Source organism: Pelophylax lessonae (assembly GCF_965119305.1).
Source record: "Pelophylax lessonae genome assembly, chromosome: 5".
NCBI lineage: Eukaryota > Metazoa > Chordata > Amphibia > Anura > Ranidae > Pelophylax > Pelophylax lessonae.
Window position 1 is genome coordinate 543,737,800 of NC_138772.1, and position 21,543 is coordinate 543,759,342.

At 41.4% G+C, this 21,543-nt stretch overlaps 1 protein-coding gene across 1 annotated transcript; it reads right to left on the bottom strand.

Moving 5' to 3' along the window:
- Positions 1-2,455: 2,455 nt before the first annotated feature.
- Positions 2,456-21,335, bottom strand: EPPK1 (epiplakin 1). Its single transcript, XM_082257376.1, has 2 exons — positions 21,271-21,335; positions 2,456-21,204 (listed from the first exon to the last, which is right to left on the bottom strand). The coding sequence occupies exons 1-2, from the start codon at positions 21,310-21,312 to the stop codon at positions 2,473-2,475; spliced, it is 18,774 nt and encodes a 6,257-aa protein (XP_082113502.1). The 5' UTR covers positions 21,313-21,335; the 3' UTR covers positions 2,456-2,472.
- Positions 21,336-21,543: the final 208 nt, after the last annotated feature.

Genomic DNA, 21,543 nt, shown 5'->3' on the forward strand with positions numbered 1-21,543 from the left:
ATCTTAACGACACCCCCAGTTTGATCGCATATCGCAGTGCGATCGTGCAGTTCGCACAGGATCGGATCGCACAAGTGTGAACCGCTGTGCGATCCGATCCTGATGCGGCTGCAAAAATGCCTCCTGTGCGTGTTTGCTGCGGGAGCGATGCGAATTTAGCCATACAGTTTGTATGGCTAAACTCGCACCGCACAGCTGATCGCATGTAATGTCGGAGCAGTGCGCTCCGACATGACATGCGAACCCCGCACACGCACAAATATGAACCGGGGCTAAACCAAACAAAAGGACAGTCAGTTTTTATTTTTATGTTTATGTTTTTTATTTTATGATAACCACAAGCCCAACTCCAGCCATTTTGTTAAATGTTTTTTGGATACAGCAAAGAAGAGTCAAAGCCTTTCTCATGCTGTCTGTGCTTCTGTGTCCTGTCAGGAATTATAGGGAAATCTCTCCAACAGGGACACAAAGACACAATGGGGTTGATTTACTAAAGCTGGAGAGAGCAAAAGTTGGTGCAGCTCTGCATAAAAAACAAATCAGCTTCCAGTTTTTTTTTTGTCAAAGCTTAATTGACTAAGCTGAAGTTAGAAGCTGATTGGCTACTGTGCACAGATTTTGCACTCTCCAGTGTTAGTAAATCAACCCCAATGAAGGGTATGTACTGACAATGTTTTTATTGCTGTCTGTGCCTTCCTGTTCCAGTGACAACCCCACCAACTTTTTCTTTTATGGGTGTCACACGGACAGGAAGTGAGGTAAAAAGAAGGTTATTGATTGCCTCTATACAGTCGCTGCTTAGTAGAAACCATTAAAGAGGAAGTAAACCCTCCTCTGCAACTTTTACCTATAGGTAAGCCTATGATAAGGCTTACCTATAGGTACTGTAAATATCTCCTAAACATGTACCGTTTAGGAGATATTTACCTTACATGCAGCCAGTGACGTCACTGGCGCATGCGCTCTGAAGGAACGGCCGCTGGTGCTGTTCCTTCAGAGTCCTGTGCCGTGACCGTCGGCTCCCGCGCACGTGCGCGGGAGTGACGTCACCGCGGCTCCAGCCAATCAGATCATACAGGTAAGCGGGCGGCACAGCTGGGGCTCGTTCTAAGGTAAGTAGTTCATAATGAGCTAGTATGCGGTGCATACTAGCTCATTATGTGTTTCTCTTTCAGGTTACAAAAAAAAAATATATATGGGTTTACAACCTCTTTAAAACTAGTGCATTGTGCACTGCATAATAAAACTCACAAGTACAACTTCACTTTAGAAAAGTCAAAAGTTTATTAATATTAAAGTAGATAAAAAGCAAGAAACAGTATAGAAAATATTGCATTGTACAATGTTAGGTGGCTGACATACCGATGATAGCTCTACTTTCTAAAAATTATGTTTTTTTAACCTCAACAATCCCACTGTAGAATGAAAGTGTTGAAGTCCTTTGTCAATCAAAGTATCAGACCTAACAGAACAGAAGTTGTGGATGGAATGACTTAAGCCTCGTACACACGTACCAATTGTTGGCCGTGAATTTTCGGCAAACGTCCGATCGGCCGATTTTCGGTTTGTTAGTATGATGCTTCCGACAACCGACTCCGACTTTTCCGCCGAAAAAAATCTGGTGTGCAGGCTATAAAATTTTTGTTGGCCATCAACACAACGGCCGATTTTCTGTCAGTCAGTACAGATTTCGGCAGACAAAAATCTGATGAGCAAGACTGGGCATGCTCAGAGAAGAAAAAACACACGGAAAGTAAACCAGCACATGACATCACTTCTGAAGTAGATTTTTGTTGGCCGAGAAAATTCGTGTGCAGTCTAGGCACATTCCAACCAACAAAACACCACTCTGGACAAAAGTCGGACGATCGGTCGGCCAACAATCGTTGCGTGTGTACGAGACTTTAGGATTGAGAGCATCCTACAATTACACTCAGAGGAATATTTACTAAAACTGAGAAGTGCAAAATCTGGTGCAGCTCTGCCGAGAAACCAATCAGTTTCCATTTTTATTTTCAAAGCTTAACTGAACAAGTTAGAAGCTGATTGGCGACCATGAACAGCTTCACCAGATTTTGCACTCTCCAGTTTCAGTAAATCAACCCCACAGTTTGGATCTGGCTGGTTCATAGGGCAAAACAAATGTTTATTCGAGATCAGACCCAGCTGACCTTTTGCAAGCTCAATAGTCTGCAAATTATGTATTTTCTGAATACAAAATGGCTCCACAATATTTCTTTGCTATGACCCTGCCAGTTCCGATAGTGACCCCAAAGAAAATGTGTATTGAGGTGTTAGAGGAGACAAGTCCATCAGCTGGTATAATTTCACTCATAGAAAACCCTAATGGAACCCAAAGGGAGATGGACAAAGTTAAGTAAAACCCCAGAAATCTAACCTTCCCCAGAGAGATTTCGAGCACATGCTTAGGGCACCACCATTTATTGGACCGAGACACTGCTTCGAACAGCTTCAAGCGTTAAACTTGATGTTCCGGGTTTTTTCCTCTGTCTCTTTTATGATGGTGGTAATCTTATCGAACATTTGTTCCCAGGTTATGGCGCTGGATTCATACTGCTGAATAAGCTCCTTTCTTTTCTCTTCTGTGATGTACTCTGAATGAAGGAGCTCCCACAGAGAATGTGATTCCCCTTCTAGTTTGAATCCTCCAATGTTGACCTGGACTCTTACAGACTTCAGGAAGGAAGCCGTGTCTTGTTTTTGTGTAGCCACAGTAACAGTTTTAGACGATGAACCGCTCAGCATTGAAATAATTCCATTAATGGTGAGAAAGTACTTCTTGAGGAGCTCTAGTCGCATGGCTTTGGTGATGTTTTTGGATTGGAGTAAGTCCCACAATGGAATATTTTCTCCTGTAAATTCACTGCTGGAAATTGAGACAGTAAATATCTGAAGTGACTTTATAACTGGTTCTGGAATGGATTCAAGTGTAAATTGTTCAGTTTTTAGTGTGACCTTCTGGCGACTTGCAATCTGCACACTGGTTTTCTCAGCTTCCATGAGAATTTGCATTATCCGCTTCATGAGATCTTGAAGCCCAAGGGCACCAGTCCCATACCCTCCTATGAGTTCATTCCTGGTATCGCTGGTTATGTATGAAGAGTGCAGAAGCTCCCAAAGGGAATATGTCTTGCTTGCCTGTTGACCTATTGTCACATCGACTTCTACTGACTGGAGTGAATTTTGGGTCTCTGCACTTTTATTGGCTTGTGCAGATTCTTGGCTGATTGAGGAGATTTCAAGACTTTGGGCAGTGGAGACTTCTGTTGCATTTCCCTTGACTATGTTGGTGCAAACGCTCATAACTTCTCTAACAGAAAACTTATAAGTTTGTAGCAGCATGTTTCTAGTCTCCTCGGGTAAGTTTTGGTTATTCAAGAAATCCCATAAAGAAATACTGCCTGCTTCATATTGCTGTTTTGATAGGTTATTTGGAATCACTTGTAATGCTTTTTGTAGCTGGTCTTCTGAAGGCCAATGTGATGTCTCATCTGAAACTGATAGTACAGTCTGTTCCTGAACAATCACTGTCTTTCTTGATTGCATCTCTGTTTTTTGTATCATGCCTAAAACAATATTGATAATTTCTTCGATAGTCAGCGTTTGAGACTTGTACTTTTCAATCAATTCTTCTCTTTTATCTTCAGGAATATATTTGGAATGGAGCAGGTCCCAGAGAGACATGGCTTTTTCATGAAAGTCCCCGATGGAAATTTCTATTTTTACAGACAGGAAAGATTTTCTAATGGCTTTAATTTCTGGTGATAGTTTTTCTTCTTTCTCTGCTTCATCTTTTTCAGTAATTATGGTAATAAGAATAGTAATAAGTTCTTCAATAGTCAAGGTGCCAGCACGGTATTTTTTCAGGAGCTCTTGTTGCTTTTCTACTAAAATATACCGAGAGTAAAGAAGATCCCAGACAGAAATGTTTTTACCTTGAAATTCCCCAACTGAAATTTGAACGGATTTAGACTGAAGAGCTGATTTAATTTTGAGTTCTTCCTTGGCAACAGATGCATCTTTTACATCTAGCATATACAGTCCAGTCTCTGAATCCTGGACACATCTTTGGAGCAGCTGAAGGTAGGTGAGATTCTCATGAGTATTAGGATCAAAGAATCCCCTTGTGTCATCAGAGGGATCTGAGAGGATCTGGTTCATTTCTTCATCGAAGTAGCCACGTTTGTATGCAACCTCCACAGGTACACGATGACTGTGTATGGGATCGATAATTCCACCAGTGGCAATCTGGGCTTCCAGGAGACGTATGCCATGGTCCTTAACAATGAGATCTTTCTTCATGGCCTGGAAGAGAGAGATTTTCTCACCAGTGTAGGGGTCTTTATAGCCAGTGACTCCTCTTTCTGCAGACAGAATTTTTTCATATACATCATGCCCGATCAGTCCTGCAGCTAAGGCCTCCTCTACAGAAAGCTTTTTGTTCTGAATAGGATCAATCACATATCCTGTAGCAGCCTGCGCTTCAAGAAGTATCAAAGCTGTTCCAGGTCTCAGTATACGTTTCAACATGGCATCATAGATGCTAAGCTTATCTCTCTTGGAAGGATCAGTCTTTGATGCAATAAACACTCCTGCAATGCTACTAGATCCTTCCAGATATTTCTTCACAGAGTCCATCTGAGTGACCTCTTCAACAGTTTTGCTGCCCTGAGTCAGTTCATCCAGAGTTTTCTGGTCTATGATTTCTGATTGATGCAGTTCAGAGGCAGTTACCTGCCGACGGAGACCCTTAAACTTCAATTCGCGTCTCTTTTCCGTCTCTTCAATTATTGTGATAATGATTTTTAAAATCTCGTCAGCTGTTAAGGTTCCTGATTTGTATTTTTCAAGTAGTTCATTTCGTTTCTCCTCAGTGATATACTTGGAATAGAGAAGGAACCAGACAGAAACATTTTGACCTTTGAATTCTCCAGCTGCGACCTCTGTGAGCTTCAGCTCCAGCTCCTGTTGTATCTCTTTCTCTCTTTTGATTCTTAGACTTTCCTCTGTTTCTTCAATTATTGTAATAATTATTCTTAAAAACTCTTCCTCTGTTAAAGACCCGAGTTTGTATTTCTCAAGTAGTTCAATTCTTTTTTCCTCAGTAATGTACTTAGAGTAGAGGAGGAACCATAAAGAAACATTCTGTCCTTTGAATTCTCCAACATTGACTTCAGTGAGTTTCAGTTCTAGTTTCTGTTGAATTTCTCTCTCTGCTTGTATTTGCTGGGTGCGTTCAGTCTCTTCAATTATTGTGATAATTATTCTTAAAAACTCTTCCTCAGTTAAGGACCCCAGTTTGTATTTCTCAAGTAGTTCCTTTCTTTTTTCCTCTGTGATGTACTTGGAGTAGAGAAGGAACCATAAAGAAACATTCTGTCCTTTGAATTCTCCAACATTGACTTCAGTGAGCTTTAGTTCAAATTTCTGTTGAATTGCTCTCTCTGCTTGTATTTGCTGGGTGTGTTCAGTCTCTTCGATTATCGTGATAATTATTCTAAAAATCTCTTCCTCTGTTAAAGACCCGAGTTTGTATTTCTCAAGTAGTTCCTTTCTTTTTTCCTCTGTGATGTACTTGGAGTAGAGGAGGAACCATAGAGAAACATTCTGCCCTTTGAATTCTCCAACACTTACTTCATTGAGTTTCAGTTCTAGTTTCTGTTGAATTTCTCTCTCTGCTTGTATTTGCTGGGTGCGTTCAGTCTCTTCAATTATTGTAATAATTATTCTTAAGAACTCTTCCTCTGTTAAGGACCCCAGTTTGTATTTCCCAAGTAGTTCCGTTCTTTTTTCCTCTGTGATGTATTTGGAGTTGAGGAGGAACCACAAAGAAACATTCTGCCCTTTGAATTCTCCAACATTGATCTCAGTGAGCTTTGTGTCCAATTTTTGTTGAATTGCTCTCTCTGCTTGTATTTGCTGGGTCTGTTCAGTCTCTTCAATTATTGTGATAATTATTCTTAAAAACTCTTCCTCAGTTAAGGACCCCAGTTTGTATTTCTCGAGTAGTTCAGTTCTTTTTTCCTCTGTGATGTACTTGGAGTTGAGGAGGAACCATAGAGAAACATTCTGCCCTTTGAATTCTCCAACATTGACTTCAGTGAGCTTTAGTTCAAATTTCTGTTGAATTTCTCTCTCTGCTTGTATTTGCTGGGTGTGTTCAGTCTCTTCAATTATTGTGATAATTATTCTTAAAAACTTTTCCTCAGTTAAGGACCCCAGTTTGTATTTCTCGAGTAGTTCAGCTCTTTTTCCCTCTGTAATGTATTTGGAGTTGAGGAGGAACCACAAAGAAACATTCTGCCCTTTGAATTCTCCAACATTGATCTCAGTGAGCCGTGTGTCCAATTTTTGTTGAATTTCTCTCTTTGCTTGTATTTGCTGGGTCTGTTCAGTCTCTTCAATTATTGTGATGATTATTTTTAAAAACTCTTCCTCAGTTAAGGACCCCAGTTTGTATTTCTCGAGTAGTTCAGTTCTTTTTTCCTCCGTGATGTATTTGGAGTTGAGAAGGAACCACAAAGAAACATTTTGCCCTTTGAATTCTCCAGTACTGACCTCAATGTTCCTCTTTTCCAATTTCTGTTTAATTTCTTTCTCTGCTTGTATTTTCTGGGGCTGTTCAGTCTCCTCAATTATTGTGATAATTATTTTTAAAATCTCTTCTTCTGTTAAGATTCTAGATGCATACTTTTCCAGAAGTTCCTTTCGCTTCTCGTCCGTGACATATTTTGAATGAAGAAGGAACCACACTGAAACATTCTGCCCTTTGAATTCTCCAACAGTGACCTCCGTGAGCTTAACATCTAATGCTTGTTGAATTTTAGTGTCTTTTTCAGTCTCTGGTTCATCAATTAAGGAAGCAATTGTTTGCTTTATATTTTCCACGGTTAACTTATGTTTGATAAGCTGTTCATTACGTTTGTCCTCAGGGAGATAATTTGAATGGAGGATTTCCCAAAGTGACACTTTCTGCTCTTGTAGATGGCTGGTTTTAATATTGACCACAATTGCACTTAGGGCGCTTTCAAGTTCATCTGTGCCTATTATTACAGTTTCTCCTGGCTTTGGAATGGAGGTCTGATGAATGGTGACTTCTTTCTCCTTCACCTCTGTAATAATGACTGTGATGATTTTAACGATCTCTTCTAGTGTCAAGACACCTGAGAAATACTTCTGTAAGATGTCTTTCTTTTTGCTTACTTCAATATGCTCAGAGTTGAGAAGGTCCCACACAGAGACCTTCTGGCCCTGGAGTTTGCCTTTGGTAATCTCCACAAGCTCAGACTGGAGAAGGCTCTTTTTGTTTTCTTCTGTGATATCGTGGACTGCCTCCTCTAGGCTAAATCCATTCACAGTCTGGCTACCATGCTGTTGTTCCCATTCGTCAATGGCTGATTTAATACTTGAAATAAACTCCTCTACTGTTATAGTCTTTGAGTTATACTTATTCAGAAGTAACTGTCTCTTCTCTTCTGTGAAATACTTGGAGTGAAGAAGCTCCCAGGACGACACAGTCTGTCCATTATACTGCCCAACTTTAATTTGAATAGTTAGTGACTGCAGACTAGTCTTTTCAGCTAAGGCAGCTTGTTTGTCCTTCATGGTCAGCATGTACAATCCTGTATCTGTGTCCTGAACACATCGGCTAAGTAACTGCAAGTAGGTGAGGTTTTCATGAGTGTTGGGATCAAAGAATCCTTTAGTGTCATCAGTGGGATCTGAAAGTATCTGGTTCATCTGTTTATCAAAGTAACCACGTTTATATGCCACTTCCACGGGGACCCTGTGACTGTGTACTGGGTCAATGATGCCCCCGGTGGCAATCTGGGCCTCCAGCAAACGGATACCGTGATCTTTTACAATAAGGTCTTTCTGAATGGCTTGGAAGAGGGAAATTTTTTCACCAGTGTATGGGTCATTGTAGCCAGTTACTGCTTTTTCTGCAGATAGAAGTTTTGCATGAAGTTCCTGGCCTATTAAACCAGCGGCTGCAGCTTCATCTACCGACAGTTTTTTGTTGCTCACAGGGTCGATAATAAATCCAGTTGCAGCTTGGGCTTCCAGAAGAACGAGAGCTGTTCCTGGTCTCAGGATGTTCTTCTTCATAGCGTCATAAATGCTCATCTTATCTTTCTTTGAAGGATCTTTAAGTGATGGAACCAGTACTCCAGCTATACAGCTTGTTCCTTCTAAATATCTTTTCACACTGTCCATTCGAGTCACCTCCTCTATGCTCTTTTGTCCTTGAGCCAAATCTCTTAGTGTATTCTGGTCAATAATTTGTGACGTAAACAATTCAGATGCAGAAACTTGTCTTCTGAGGCCTTTAAATTTCAAAAACGTACTTTGTTCCTCTGTCTCTTGTATTATTGTGGTGATAACTTTGATAAGCTCATCAATGTTGAGTGTGCCAGAGTTAAACTTCTCGAATAACTCACGTCTTTTCTCCTCTGAAAAGTACTTGGAATTTAGTAGATCCCACACTGACCACTTTCGACCTTTGAACTCACCTTCTGTTACTTCAATCAGGGTGGTCTGCACAGCGCTAAATGTTTCCTCCTTCAAATTGTAATCTTTTATTAAGTGAGATTGGATGCTCCTCTGATCACCGTTTTCAATGGTCTGAACAACCAGTCGTATTATGTCTTCAAGAGTTAACTTGTAGTTCCCGAGCAGTTCTTGTCTTTTTCCTTCTGAGATGTATCTGGAGTGCAGAAGGTCCCACACAGAAACCTCCCGCCCAGCATATTCTCCTTTTCTAACATTGATATTGATTCTTTTCAAAGCTTTCTGAATCTCATCTTCTTGTAATGAAGGTTCAGGATGTATCTGCTGCTGTACCGGTATGACTAAACTTTGAGGGACCCCTTTCGTTTTAGATTCAGTAATTGTTGTAATGAGAATCCTTATAATTTCTTGTATAGTCAGAGTCCCATTTTTATATTTTTCTCTCACTTCCCTTTGCTTCTCTTCAGTGATATAATGAGAATTCAGGAGCTCCCACACAGGTGCATGTCCTTCAAAGTCTCCTATAGACACATCCACCTTTTCTGATTTCAGTAAAGTCTCTTTATCTGCTGAGTCTGTTCTATCAGTCAAAGGTATTGTTCCAATAATGAGTTTGATAATTACAGTGATAAGTTCATCAACAGATACGGTTTCTGAACTGTACTTTTTCAACAGCTCTTCCCGTTCTTCTGTGGAAATGAACATGGAATTCAGAAGCTCCCAGACAGAAATGTTTTTTTCTTGTATTTGAGACCCCGTGTCCTTAATATGTTGTGTTCTTACAACAGTCTCTTTCCCAGTCTTGGTAGATGGAACTTTATTAACATTCACATCCAGAATATACAGACCAGTCTCTGGATCTTGGACACATCTTTGGAGCAGCTGCAGGTAAGTGAGGTTCTCGTGAGTATTAGGATCAAAGAATCCCTTTGTGTCATCAGAGGGATCTGAGAGGATCTGGTTCAACTCTTCATCAAAGTAGCCACGTTTATATGCAACCTCCACAGGTACACGATGACTGTGAACAGGATCAATAATTCCACCAGTGGCAATCTGGGCTTCCAAGAGACGTATTCCATGATCCCTAACAATGAGATCTTTCTTAATGGCCTGGAAGAGAGAGATTTTCTCACCAGTGTAGGGGTCTTTATAGCCAGTGACTCCTCTTTCTGCAGACAGAAGTTTATCATATATGTCATGCCCAATCAGTCCTGCAGCTAAGGCCTCCTCTACAGAAAGCTTTTTGTTCTGAATGGGATCAATCATAAATCCTGAAGCAGCCTGTGCTTCAAGAAGGATCAAAGCTGTTCCAGGTCTCAGTATACGTTTCAACATGGCATCATAGATGCTCAGCTTTTCTCTTTGGGAAGGATCGGTCTTAGATGTAACAAACACTCCTGCAATGCTACTGGATCCTTCAAGATATTTCTTCACCAAGTCCATCTGAGTGACCTCTTCCACGGTCTTGCTGCCCTGAGTCAGTTCATCCAGAGTTTTCTGGTCTATGATTCCTGACTGCTGCAGTTCGGAGGCCGTCACCTGTTGACGGAGACCCTTAAACTTCAATTCAGGCCTCTTTTCTGTCTCTTCGATTATTGTGGTAATGATTTTTAACATCTCATCGGCTGTTAAGGTTCCTGATTTGTATTTTTCAAGCAGCTCGTTCCGTTTAGCCTCAGTTATATACTTGGAATAGAGAAGGAACCAGACAGAAACATTTTGACCTTTGAATTCTCCAGCTGCGACCTCTGTGAGCTTCAACTCCAGCTCCTGTTGTATCTCTTTCTCTCTTTTTATTCTAAGACTCTCTTCAGTTTCCTCAATTATTGTAATAATTATTCTTAAAATTTCTTCCTCTGTTAAGGACCCCAGTTTGAATTTTTTAAGTAGTTCAGTTCTTTTTTCCTCAGTGATGTACTTGGAATGGAGCAGGGACCACAAGGAAACATTCTGCCCTTTGAATTCTCCAATGCTGACTTCCACAGACTTTGATTCCAATTTTTGTTGGATTTCTGTCCCAGCTTTATTTTCAACATCCTCAATTAATCCTAGGATTCTCTGTTTAAGTTTTTCTATGGCAGCCTGGTGTTTTCTTAGCTGGCTGTTGCGGCTATCATCTGAAACGTATTTCGATTGGAGTACTTCCCACAGAGACACTCGTTTACCCTGAAACTCTTCTGCCTGTACGTGAACAGTAAAAACTGTTAAAGCTTTGTTTTCTTCATCTGTATTTGGTTTTAAACGTTGGTTTACTTCTGGAACAAAACCAATATCGTAAACTTCTTTTTTCGTAATGGTCACATCACTCTTAATTTCTTTGGTAATTTCTTGGACTGCCACTTCCATGCTAGCTCCATCCACAGTTTGGCTACTGCTCCGTTGTTCCCAGTCTTCAATGGCTGAGTGAATACCTGAAATAAGTTCTTCAACTGTTATGGTCTTTGATTTATACCTGTTAAGAAGTAACTGTCTCTTTTCTTCTGTAAAATACTTGGAATGGAGAAGCTCCCAGGAGGACAGCGTCTGCCCTTCATACTGCCCAACTTTAATTTGAATAGTTATGGACTGCAGACTAGTTTCAAAGGTCTTTTCTGCTAAGACAGCTTGTTTGTCTTTCATGGCAAGCATGTACAATCCCGTGTCTGGGTCCTGAACACATCGGCTAAGTAACTGCAGATAAGTAAGGTTTTCTTGAGTGTTGGGGTCAAAGAATCCTTTAGTGTCATCGGTGGGATCTGAAAGTATCTGGTTCATCTCTTTATCAAAATAGCCACGCTTATAAGCCACTTCCACAGGGACTCTGTGGCTGTGTACTGGGTCGATGATACCCCCGGTGGCAATCTGAGCCTCCAGTAGGCGAATACCATGATCTTTCACAATGAGGTCTTTCTGCATGGCTTGGAAGAGGGATATCTTGTCACCAGTATATGGGTCTTTATAGCCAGTTACTGCTCTTTCAGCAGAAAGAAGTTTTGCATGAAGTTCACGGCCAATTAAACCAGCGGCTGCAGCTTCGTCTACTGACAATTTTTTGTTGTTCACAGGATCAATGATAAATCCAGTGGCAGCTTGAGCTTCCAAAAGAATAAGAGCTGTCCCTGGCCTCAGGATGTTCTTCAACGTAGCGTCATAAATGCTCATCTTATCTTTTTTTGAAGGATCTTTGGGAGATGGAACCAGTACTCCAGCTAGACAGCTTGTTCCTTCCAAGTATCTTTTCACACTGTCCATTTGAGTCACCTCCTCTACAGTCTTTTGTCCTTGAGCCAACTCTCTCAGTGTAGTTTGGTCAATAATTTCAGATGTAAGCAGTTCAGATGCTGTAATTTGTCTCCTGAGGCCTTTAAATTTCAATTTTTTGCTACGTTCTTCAGTCTCTGTTATAGTAGTGATGATAATTTTGATAAGTTCATCTATACTTAGTGTGCCAGAATTAAACTTCTCAAATAGCTCACGTCTTTTCTCCTCTGAAAAGTATTTAGAGTTCAGAAGATACCATACAGAAAGTTGCTGACCCTTGAACTCTCCTTCAGTTACTTCAATCTGCACGGTCTGCACAACATTGTAAACTTCCAGTTTCAAATTGTACTCAGTTTTGAATCTGCTCTGATCTGCTCTGATAGAATGCACCACCAGTTCCATAATGTCTTGGACAGTCAGTTTGTATTCTTCTATTAGTTCTTGTTTAGTATCTTCAGGAATATATCTGGAATTAAGCAGATCCCACACGGAAACTTCTTGTCCAGCATACTGACCTTTTGTGACGGGAATACTGATGTTTTGTAAAGCCTTCTCAATCTCCTCATCTTGTACAGAATGATCCAGTTCCACAGGCTGCTCATCTGGTACAGATATGCTCTTCTGGACAACGTTTGTTGTTTCCGTTTCTGTGATGATGGTGATGAGAATTGTGATAATTTCTTGTATGGTCAGAGTCCCAGACTGTATCCTTTCTAATATTTCCTTCCGTTTCTCTCCAGAGATGTAATGAGAATTCAGGAGCTCCCAAACAGAAATGCTCTGTCCCTTGAAATCACCTACAGACACGTTCACCTTTTCTGACTGAAGCCAAGTCTGGGCTTTGGCTACTTGATAGGCTGAGTCTGTGGTATCAGCTTGAGACACCGTTGTACTGGCTTGAGATAATGTTTGCTCTGTTTCATTAACGACTTTAATAGTTATGGTCAGAATTTCCTCAATAGTTAAAGTACCAGCTTCAAATTTCTTCAGTAGCTCCTCTCGCCTCTCAGCTGTGAAGTATTTAGAGTTGAAAAGCTCCCAGATGGAAACATTTTTTCCTTGAAACTCTCCGATATTAATCTGAATAGAACTGGATTGTAATTTATTCTGGATCTGTGTTGGGGAGAACTTGCTGTCTTTAAGCTCCAGCATATACAATCCCGTGTCAGGGTCTTTGACACATCTCTGGAGCAGTTGCAGGTAGGTGAGATTTTCGTGAGTATTTGGGTCGAAGAAACCTTTTGTGTCATCGGTGGGATCTGAAAGACTTTGGTTCAGTTCTTCATTGAAATAACCCCGCTTATAAGCCACTTCCACGGGGACACGATGGCTGTGTACCGGGTCTATTATGCCACCAGTAGCAATCTGGGCTTCCAGTAGGCGAATACCGTGCTCTTTTACAATTAGATCTTTCTGCATGGCTTGGAACAAGGAAATTTTTTCACCAGTGTAGGGATCACTGTAGCCTGTAACTCCTCTTTCTGCAGATAGAAGTTTTTCATAAATTTCATAGCCAATTACCCCAGCTGATAACGCTTCATCAACTGAAAGTCTACGGTTTTGTATGCTGTCAATAACAAATCCAGTAGCAGCCTGGGCTTCCAGGAGAATCAGTGCTGTCCCAGGCCTCAGAACACGTCTCAGCATAGCATCATAGATATTAACCTTTTCTTTTTTGGTGGGGTCAAGTTTTGAAGGGATAAGCACCCCGGCAATGCAGCTGGTGCCTTCAAGGTATCGTCTAATGGAATCTAATTTTGCTACTTCATTCACAGTCTTCAAGTCCTTCTTTAAACCATCAAGAGTCTCTTGGTTGATAATTTCAGCATCAAATAGTTCTGCAGCGGTCACCTGTTTCCTCAGTCCTTGGAACCAGATGTCATTTTGACCCTTTTCCTTATCTTCAATGATTGATGTAATGACACTTACGATGTCTTTAAGTCCAGAAGAAATTTTAGATTTGTATAACTTGATGATTTGCTTTCGTTTTTCCTCAGAGATATAGCTGGAGCTCAAAAGTTCCCAAAGGGAAATATCCTGACCTTTGAACTTTCCACTGTTTATTCTCACATTGGTTTCTTCCAGAAGTTTTTTGGTTGGCTCATCAATGTAAAAGTAATCATCACGCCTTTCAGTCAGTGGCAGCAAATAAAGTCCAGTTTGTTGGTCTTTGACACATCTTTCCAGCAAGTTTTTATATGTAATTCGTTCATGCGTGTTGGGGTCTACAAATTCTTTCTTTCCAGAATCTGAGATGAGAAGGTAAAAGTCTTCATCCAGATAAGCCCTCTGGTAAGCTACATGCAAAGGAATTCTATGGCTTAAAATGGGGTCTACAACACCCCCAGTTGCCAGTTGGACATCAAGGAGAGAAATTCCTAGCCCTTTAGGAACAATTCCTTTCTTGATGGCTTGGAAAAGAGAAATTATTTTCCCAGATTCTTCATCTGTATATCCAGTAACTGCCTTTTCAGCAATTTCAAGCGGTTCTTGAACATCAGATTTAACTAGACCTTGGGAAACTGCATCGGGAATGGAAAACACCTGATTTTTGAGGGGATCAATAAGATGGCCAGTGGCAGCTTGGGCTTGAAGAAGGATCAGACCAATGTCTCTGGACAGAATGCCTCTACTTACAGCTTCATAGATACTTAGAGTTTCATTGGTAGGCAGAGATAAAACTCCAGCAATACAGCTTGTTCCTTTCAAGTATCTTCTAATAGAATCCAGTTCGGAAACAGTTTCCACAGATATTTTGCCTTCTTTCAGGTCACTTAAGGTCTTTCGGTCAATTATGTCTGCATTGTACAAATCAGTGGCACTTACTTCTCCACGAATTCCTTTCAGTTTTAGGTTACTGCTCTTAGATTCATATTCTTCTATAACTGTAATGATGCTGGAGATTAGCTGCTCTACGGTGAGTACCCCCAAGATGTACAGTCTAACAAGTTCTCTTCTTTTCAGGTCAGTGATATAATGAGAAGTGAGTATTTCCCAGATAGACACAGTTTTATTGGCATATCTTCCAAATTGAAGTCTAATGGTTCTTGACTGTAAGTCAGCTTTCATTTTGTCAGTGATATAGAAGTAGTTTTCACCTCTCTTTACAACTTGTAATAAAAACAGCCCAGTTTCAGGATCTTGGATGCACCTTTCTACTAGTTGCAGATAAGTAAGGTTCTCGTGAGTATTGGGGTCAAAGAAACCTTTAGTATCATCGCTGGGATCTGACAGAATTTTGTTAATTTCCTCATTGAAGTAGCCTCGTTTGTAGGCCACTTCTACAGGGACTCTGTGGCTGTGGACTGGGTCGATAATGCCACCGGTGGCAATCTGAGCTTCCAGCAGACGAATACCATGGGTCTCTACGATGAGATTTTTTTGCATGGCTTGAAACAAGGAAATCTTCTCCCCACTATATGGATCTGTATACCCAGTCACGGCTTGTTCTGCAGACAGCAACTTGGCATGTACATCGGACCCTATTAGACCCTCAGTAAATGCTTCATCAACTGACAGCTTTGCATTCTTAACTGGATCAATTATAAAGCCTGTGGCTGCCTGGGCTTCTAAGAGTACCAAGGCAGTACCAGGCCTCAAAATACCTTTGAGCATTGCCTGATATATACTCATCTTTTTGTTTGTGGCCTGAAGAAGAACTCCAGCTATGCTATTGGTTCCTACCAAGTAGCGTTTAACAGCGTCCATTTCTGTCACTTCATCTATGGTCTTCTTTCCCAGGTTAAGCTCATTGAGAGTTTTCTTGTCTATGACCTCTGATTGGAATAGGTCACTTGCAGACACCTGCTTCCGAAGACCTTTAAACTTAATTTGTGTACTTGTTGCCTCAGTTTCTTCAAAGATGGTGGTGACCATCTTTATGATTTCCTGTAACGCTTCAGAGCTGCTGGTTTTGTATTTATATAGAATTTCTTTTAATTTATCTGCACTTATGTACTCTGAATTCAGAAGTTCCCAGAGGGACACAGTTTGGCCTTTGAACCTTCCTGCATTGACAGTAACTGTAAATGATTTGAAAACATCAATTAAATGTCCTTCAGCATAAAAAGCTGCAGTCTCCGAAAGAGCCAGAAACAGCGAGCCAGTCTCTGGGTCAGTGTAGCATCTCTGTTTCAGCTGCTCATAGCTCACTTTTTCTTTAGTGTTTGGATCAACATAGATTTTCAGGTCTGCTGTTTGTTTGGATATTTCTTCATCCAGAAAGCCCAATTTATTTGCCTGCTGTAAAGGTACATAATTACAATGGAGAGGATCAATTATTCCACCAGCAGCCAACTGGGCTTGGAGGAGCGGAACACCTTCCTTCTCTGGTATAAGTTTCTTCTGGATTGCTTGACCCAGAGATATCTTGTTTCCTGTGTAAGGGTCGGTGTATCCACTTACGGCACTTTCGGCAGTCAAGAGTTTTTCATGAAGTTCGGGGCCTACGACCCCAGCTTTCACTGCATTGTCAACTGTATATTTTTCATTCTTTACTGGATCTACAATAAATCCTGTTGCAGCTTGGGCTTCTAGAAGCCTTATGGCATTGGCAGGAAGGAGTAATTTTTTTTTCAAGGCCTGATAAATGCTCAATTTTTCCTTTGTAGATGGCAGGAATACTCCAGAGATGGAACCGGTGCCCTCTAGACTTTTCTTCACTTCAACTAATTGAGAAATCTCCTCAACAGTCTTTAGTCCCTGAACAAGTTCATCAAATGTTTTCTGTGTAATAATACCTAAGTCTAGAAGCCATACAACTGGGACGGGACCTCTGAGTCCTTGAAAATAAATGTGAGTTGTCCTTTTTATCTCATTAATTCTGACTATTTGTAGGATTTCAGTGGTCAGTTCCTGAAGGCTCAGTTTCTTAGCTCTAAATTTCTCCAGGATTTCAAATTGCTGTTCTTCTGTAAAATATCCAGAATGAAGCAGTTCCCAGACTGTGATGTTTCTCTCTTCGATCCTAGCGGTCTTCAAGAGCTGCCGGACTTCTTCATCAGAATATAAATTTATTACTGGAACCTCTGCAAAATCTTGGGGCAATGGAAGCAAACGGAGGCCAGTTGATTCATCTTTTTGTGACCGACTGAGAAGTTCGGAGTAAGTGACCTTTTCTTTGGTAGTTGGGTCATAGAATGTTTTTGTGTCATCTGTAGGCTGAGAGAGATTGTTTAGTAACTCCTCGCTAATATAGCCATGCTTCTTGGCCACAGAATCTGTAAGGTGGAAGCCATGTATTGGATCAATGACTCCACCAGTAGCTAGCTGGGCCTGGAGGAGCTGTTTGGCATGCTTTTCTTCAATAAAGCCTCTCTTCATGGCTTGGAAAAGGGAGATTTTCTTCCCTGAAAATGGATCTCTGTAACCTGTTACAGCTTCCTCTGCATAAGCGAGTCTTTCATAAAACTGTGGATCGACAACAGCTGCTTTGAGTGCCTCATCAACTGAGAGTTTCTGGTTGCTGACTGGGTTTACTATGTGTCCAGTGGCAGCCTGAGCCTCTAATAATGGCAAGATGGTGCTAGGCAGTAAAATGTTATTTTTTGTTGCTTCGTAAAAACTGAACTTCTGATTAGAGGGTTGGATGATGACTCCACTGAGGACACCAGACCCTTGCAAACTCTTCTTAACTTTGTCGATTTTAAACACATCCTCTATTGTCACTTTTCCTTCTAGGACTTGCTCAAATAATTCTTTTTCGATGATCTCATATTCCAACAGCTCATAAATGTTCACTTGTCCCCTTAATGTGGGAACACGGATCTCTGTCCATTTCTTTATTTCCTCTTCAATGATGATGATAATTTGTTCAAGGGTCAACTTTCTCAGCCTAAACTGCTCAAATAGCTCTCTCCTTCTCCACTCACTGAAGTACTCAGAGTTGATGAGGAACCAGGCGGTCACTGTTTGCCCCTGGAATCTTCCATATCTGACATAAATCTCTACATTCCTGAAAGAATCCCTTATGTGGTCATTAATGTTGAATTGTCGCTGCTTGCTGACCAGAGGTAGAAGACAAAGGTTAGTTGACGGCTCTGTAATGCATTTCTCTTTCAGCTGTAGATAGGTGAGGTTTTCATGTGTGTTTGGATCAAAGAACCCTTTTGTGTCATCACTTGGATCTGAGAGTATTAGATTCATTTTCTTGTCAAAATAGCCTCGCTTGTAGGCAACTTCGACTGGGATTCTGAGACTGTTTATGGGGTCGATAATGCCGCCAGTGCCAATCTGGGCTTCAAGGAGCCTAATGCCGTGTTCGTTGACAATCAAGCCCTTGTTCATTGCTTGAAACAGTGAAATTCTTTCACCCGTGTATGGATCTTTGTATCCGGTAACTGATTTTTCTGCTGCCAAAAGTTTTTCGTAGTACTCAGGACCGATAATATTTGCCTTGAGGGCTTCTTCCACTGAATACTTCTTATTTTTCACTGGATCAATAATATACCCTGTTGCTGCTTGTGCTTCAAGGAGAATCAAGGAGGTCCCAGGTCTTAGGAAGCCTTTTCTCTTTGCTTGGTAAATGCTGATCTTTTCTTGAGTATCTGATAGGATTAATCCCCCTATACTTCCAGTGCCTTGCAGGTATTGCCTGACTGTGTCAATATTCACCACATCCTTTGCTGAAGCTTCGCCTTGCTGCAGTTTATCAAACAAGTTCTTGTCAATAATCTCCGAATCCAGCAGCTGCCCAGGAGTTACAGATTCTCTAAGGCCTTTAAATGTGACTTTGGTGGAGGATACCACTTGCTTAATCTCTGCTTCAACTTTCCTAGACAGTTCTTCTACCGAAAGACTTCCAGCTTTATACAGGTTGATGAAAGATTGCCTTAACTCAAAGCTAAAGTATTCAGAGAAAATAATTTGCCAAAGGGAAACAAGATGTCCTTTAAACTTGCCAAATGTAAGAGTCAGTTTTATTCCATCGAAAGTCACTTTGGTCTTATAATCTATAAATGAATGTGGGGTTTTCTGTGCCTCCTGCTTGTTGTCAAATACAGGAGTCAGGTAGAGCCCGGAGTGAACATCAATAACGCTCCGTTCCAGCAGTTGTTCATAGGTAACATTTTCTTTTAAGTTTGGATCGAAAAATCCCTTAATGTCATTGGTTTGAGCAAGCAAAACCTTATTTGTATCACCATCAAAGAGACCACGTGTGTAAGCTGCCTCTACTGGAACACGATGCTTTTTTGATGGATCAACGATTCCACCTGTGGCAAGCTGGACGTTCAGAAGATGGATGCCATGATCTTTTGTAACAAAACCCCTCTTTATTGCTTGGAACAATGAAAGGCTCTCTCCAGAAGAGGGATCTTTGTAACCTGTGGCTGCCTTTTCAGCGAACAGAAGTTTTTCATAAAGCTCAGGTCCAACCAAGCCATTTTTCACTGCATCGTGCACAGAAAATTTCAAGTTCTTGACAGGGTCTATCAAATATCCTGTGGCAGCTTGAGCCTCAAGGAGAGCAATGGATGTTCCTGGCATGAGAAGATGTTCTTTGAATGCTTGGTAAATGCTTATTATCTTATTGGTAGAAATGTCTGCTACTCCAGCAATTAAGCCAGTTCCCTGAAGATAACGCTTCACATTCTCCTGTTCAGCAACATCTTGGACGGATAGCTTTCCTAGCTGGAGGCTTTCAAATGTTGCCTGGTCAATGATATTAGAGTTGAGCAACTCATCACTTGTAACTTTTCCCCTTATACCATGGAAGGAAAGTTTCAAAGGAAAGAAGTATGCATTGGATTTTGGATCAAATGTGGCTCTCGATCTAAGTTCCTGATAAGTAACCCAGTCATTAGTGTTGGGATCCAGGAAACCACGATTTATGGATAACAGTTTTGCCATATCTTCATCCAATAAACCTCGTTTATAGGCGGTTTCCAAAGGGACGTGAAAACTGTGGAATGGATCAATAATGCCTCCTGTTGCAAGCTGGACTTGAAGAAGATTAAGGCCCAAGTTTCGGTCAATCAGCTCTTTTTTTATTGCTTGAAAGAGGGAAATTTTCTTCCCAGTATATGGATCGTTAAACCCAATGACTGCCCGTTCAGCATTCAGCAGCTTCTCCTTGAGGTCAAATCCCACCACTCCTTCCTGAACAGCTTCAGTTACAGTGAAAGTTTTGTTCTTCTCTGGATCTACGAGGAAGCCTGATGCTGCTTCAGCTTCTAACAGGGCAACTGCACAATCAGTTGGAAGAAAGTTTCTCTTCAAAGCCTGATATATACTGATTTTCTCCTTCGTGCTTTCTACGTGTACTCCTCCAAGGCTTGACAACCCATTTAGATACTGCCGGACCTCTTGCAGTTCTCCCACCTGCTGTATTGTTTGTTTGCCTTCTCTGATTTCATCATACTGAACCTGAGTAATTATTTTGGCCTTGAACAGTTGCTCCAAATTGACAGACTTCCTCAGACCCTGCAGACTTTCCTGCAGAGGGAGAAGTACCAGTCCAGTTTCTGAATCTGTGAAGACTTTGGATAGAAGCTCCTGATAGCTAGAGCCTTCCTTTGTATTGGGATCAGGATAACAGCTGGATAATTCTGATGGCCCATTTAGCGTTTTGAACAGACTCTCATCTATGTAGTTAAGTTTTAAGGCTTCGGAAAATGGTACTCTGCTTCCAGTCACGTAATTGATGATTCCACCAGTCGCTATTTGGGCTTGTAGAAAACGCACTGCATCCTTTTTCCCAACCAGACCTTTTTTAAATGCCTGAAAGAGAGATATTGTTTCTTCTTTGTGTTTGTAGCCCGTGGCTGCACTATTTGCCAGCAGCAGCTTTTGTTGATACTCTGACCCCACAATACCTTGTTGAATAGCTGCCTCTACAGTCAGCTTTTGATTGTTTGATGGATTGGTGATATGACCAGTAGCAGCTTGGGCTTCCAGCAGAGCCAAAGCCACCTCCTCAGAGACAAGTTTCTTCTGTAGAGCTTGGTAAATGCCAACTTTCTCCTTTGTCTGAGACACAGCGAAGCCACCGATGCTTGGCGTGACTTTGATGGGTTCTTCAGATTTATCCTGGTGGCATAAAGATCCATGAATGTGAGTCTTGACATGATGGCCTACAGCCCCATGAATGTGAGTGGTGGCTTGGTGGCCTACAGAACCATGAATGTGACTGGTAGCATGGTGGCCTACAGATCCATGAATGTGACCGGTGGCATGGTGGCCTACAGACCCATGAATATGAGTGGGGGCATGGTGGACCTCGGCTCCACTGATGTGGCCGGTGACTTTGATGGATTCATCAGCTTTTTCCTGGTGGCATACAGCCTTTTGGTGGCCTACAGCCCCATGAATGTGTGAGATGGAGTGGTGGCCCTCGGCTCCACCGATGTGGCCGGTGACATGGAGACCTCCAGACTCGTGATGGCCATGAGAACTGGACTCATGATGGCTGTGAGAACTGGATGAATGTGAGACCTGCTGAAGACCTTGAAAAAAGTGGGTTTCCACCTTGCCGACTGTCTCTTTCACTGTGTGAGAAACCTTGTTCTGCTTCCCTTGTGCGTGATGACCTTTGCGCTCCATTGTTGTGGCCTGTGACGATTTTACTCCACACTCTTGTCAGACTTTTTTTTTCAGATGCTGTTAAAAAAAATATAAGAAAAGGAATAAAGGTTATTATTATGTATGGCAGATGTACATTGCACCATTAACAATTCATCTGCTTCCTATCAGATAATGCTCACACAGTGTTAACAATCCACCCCTGTGGCAAAGTGGATACTGTGAGCCTTGGCAGAGGTTAATGACACTAAA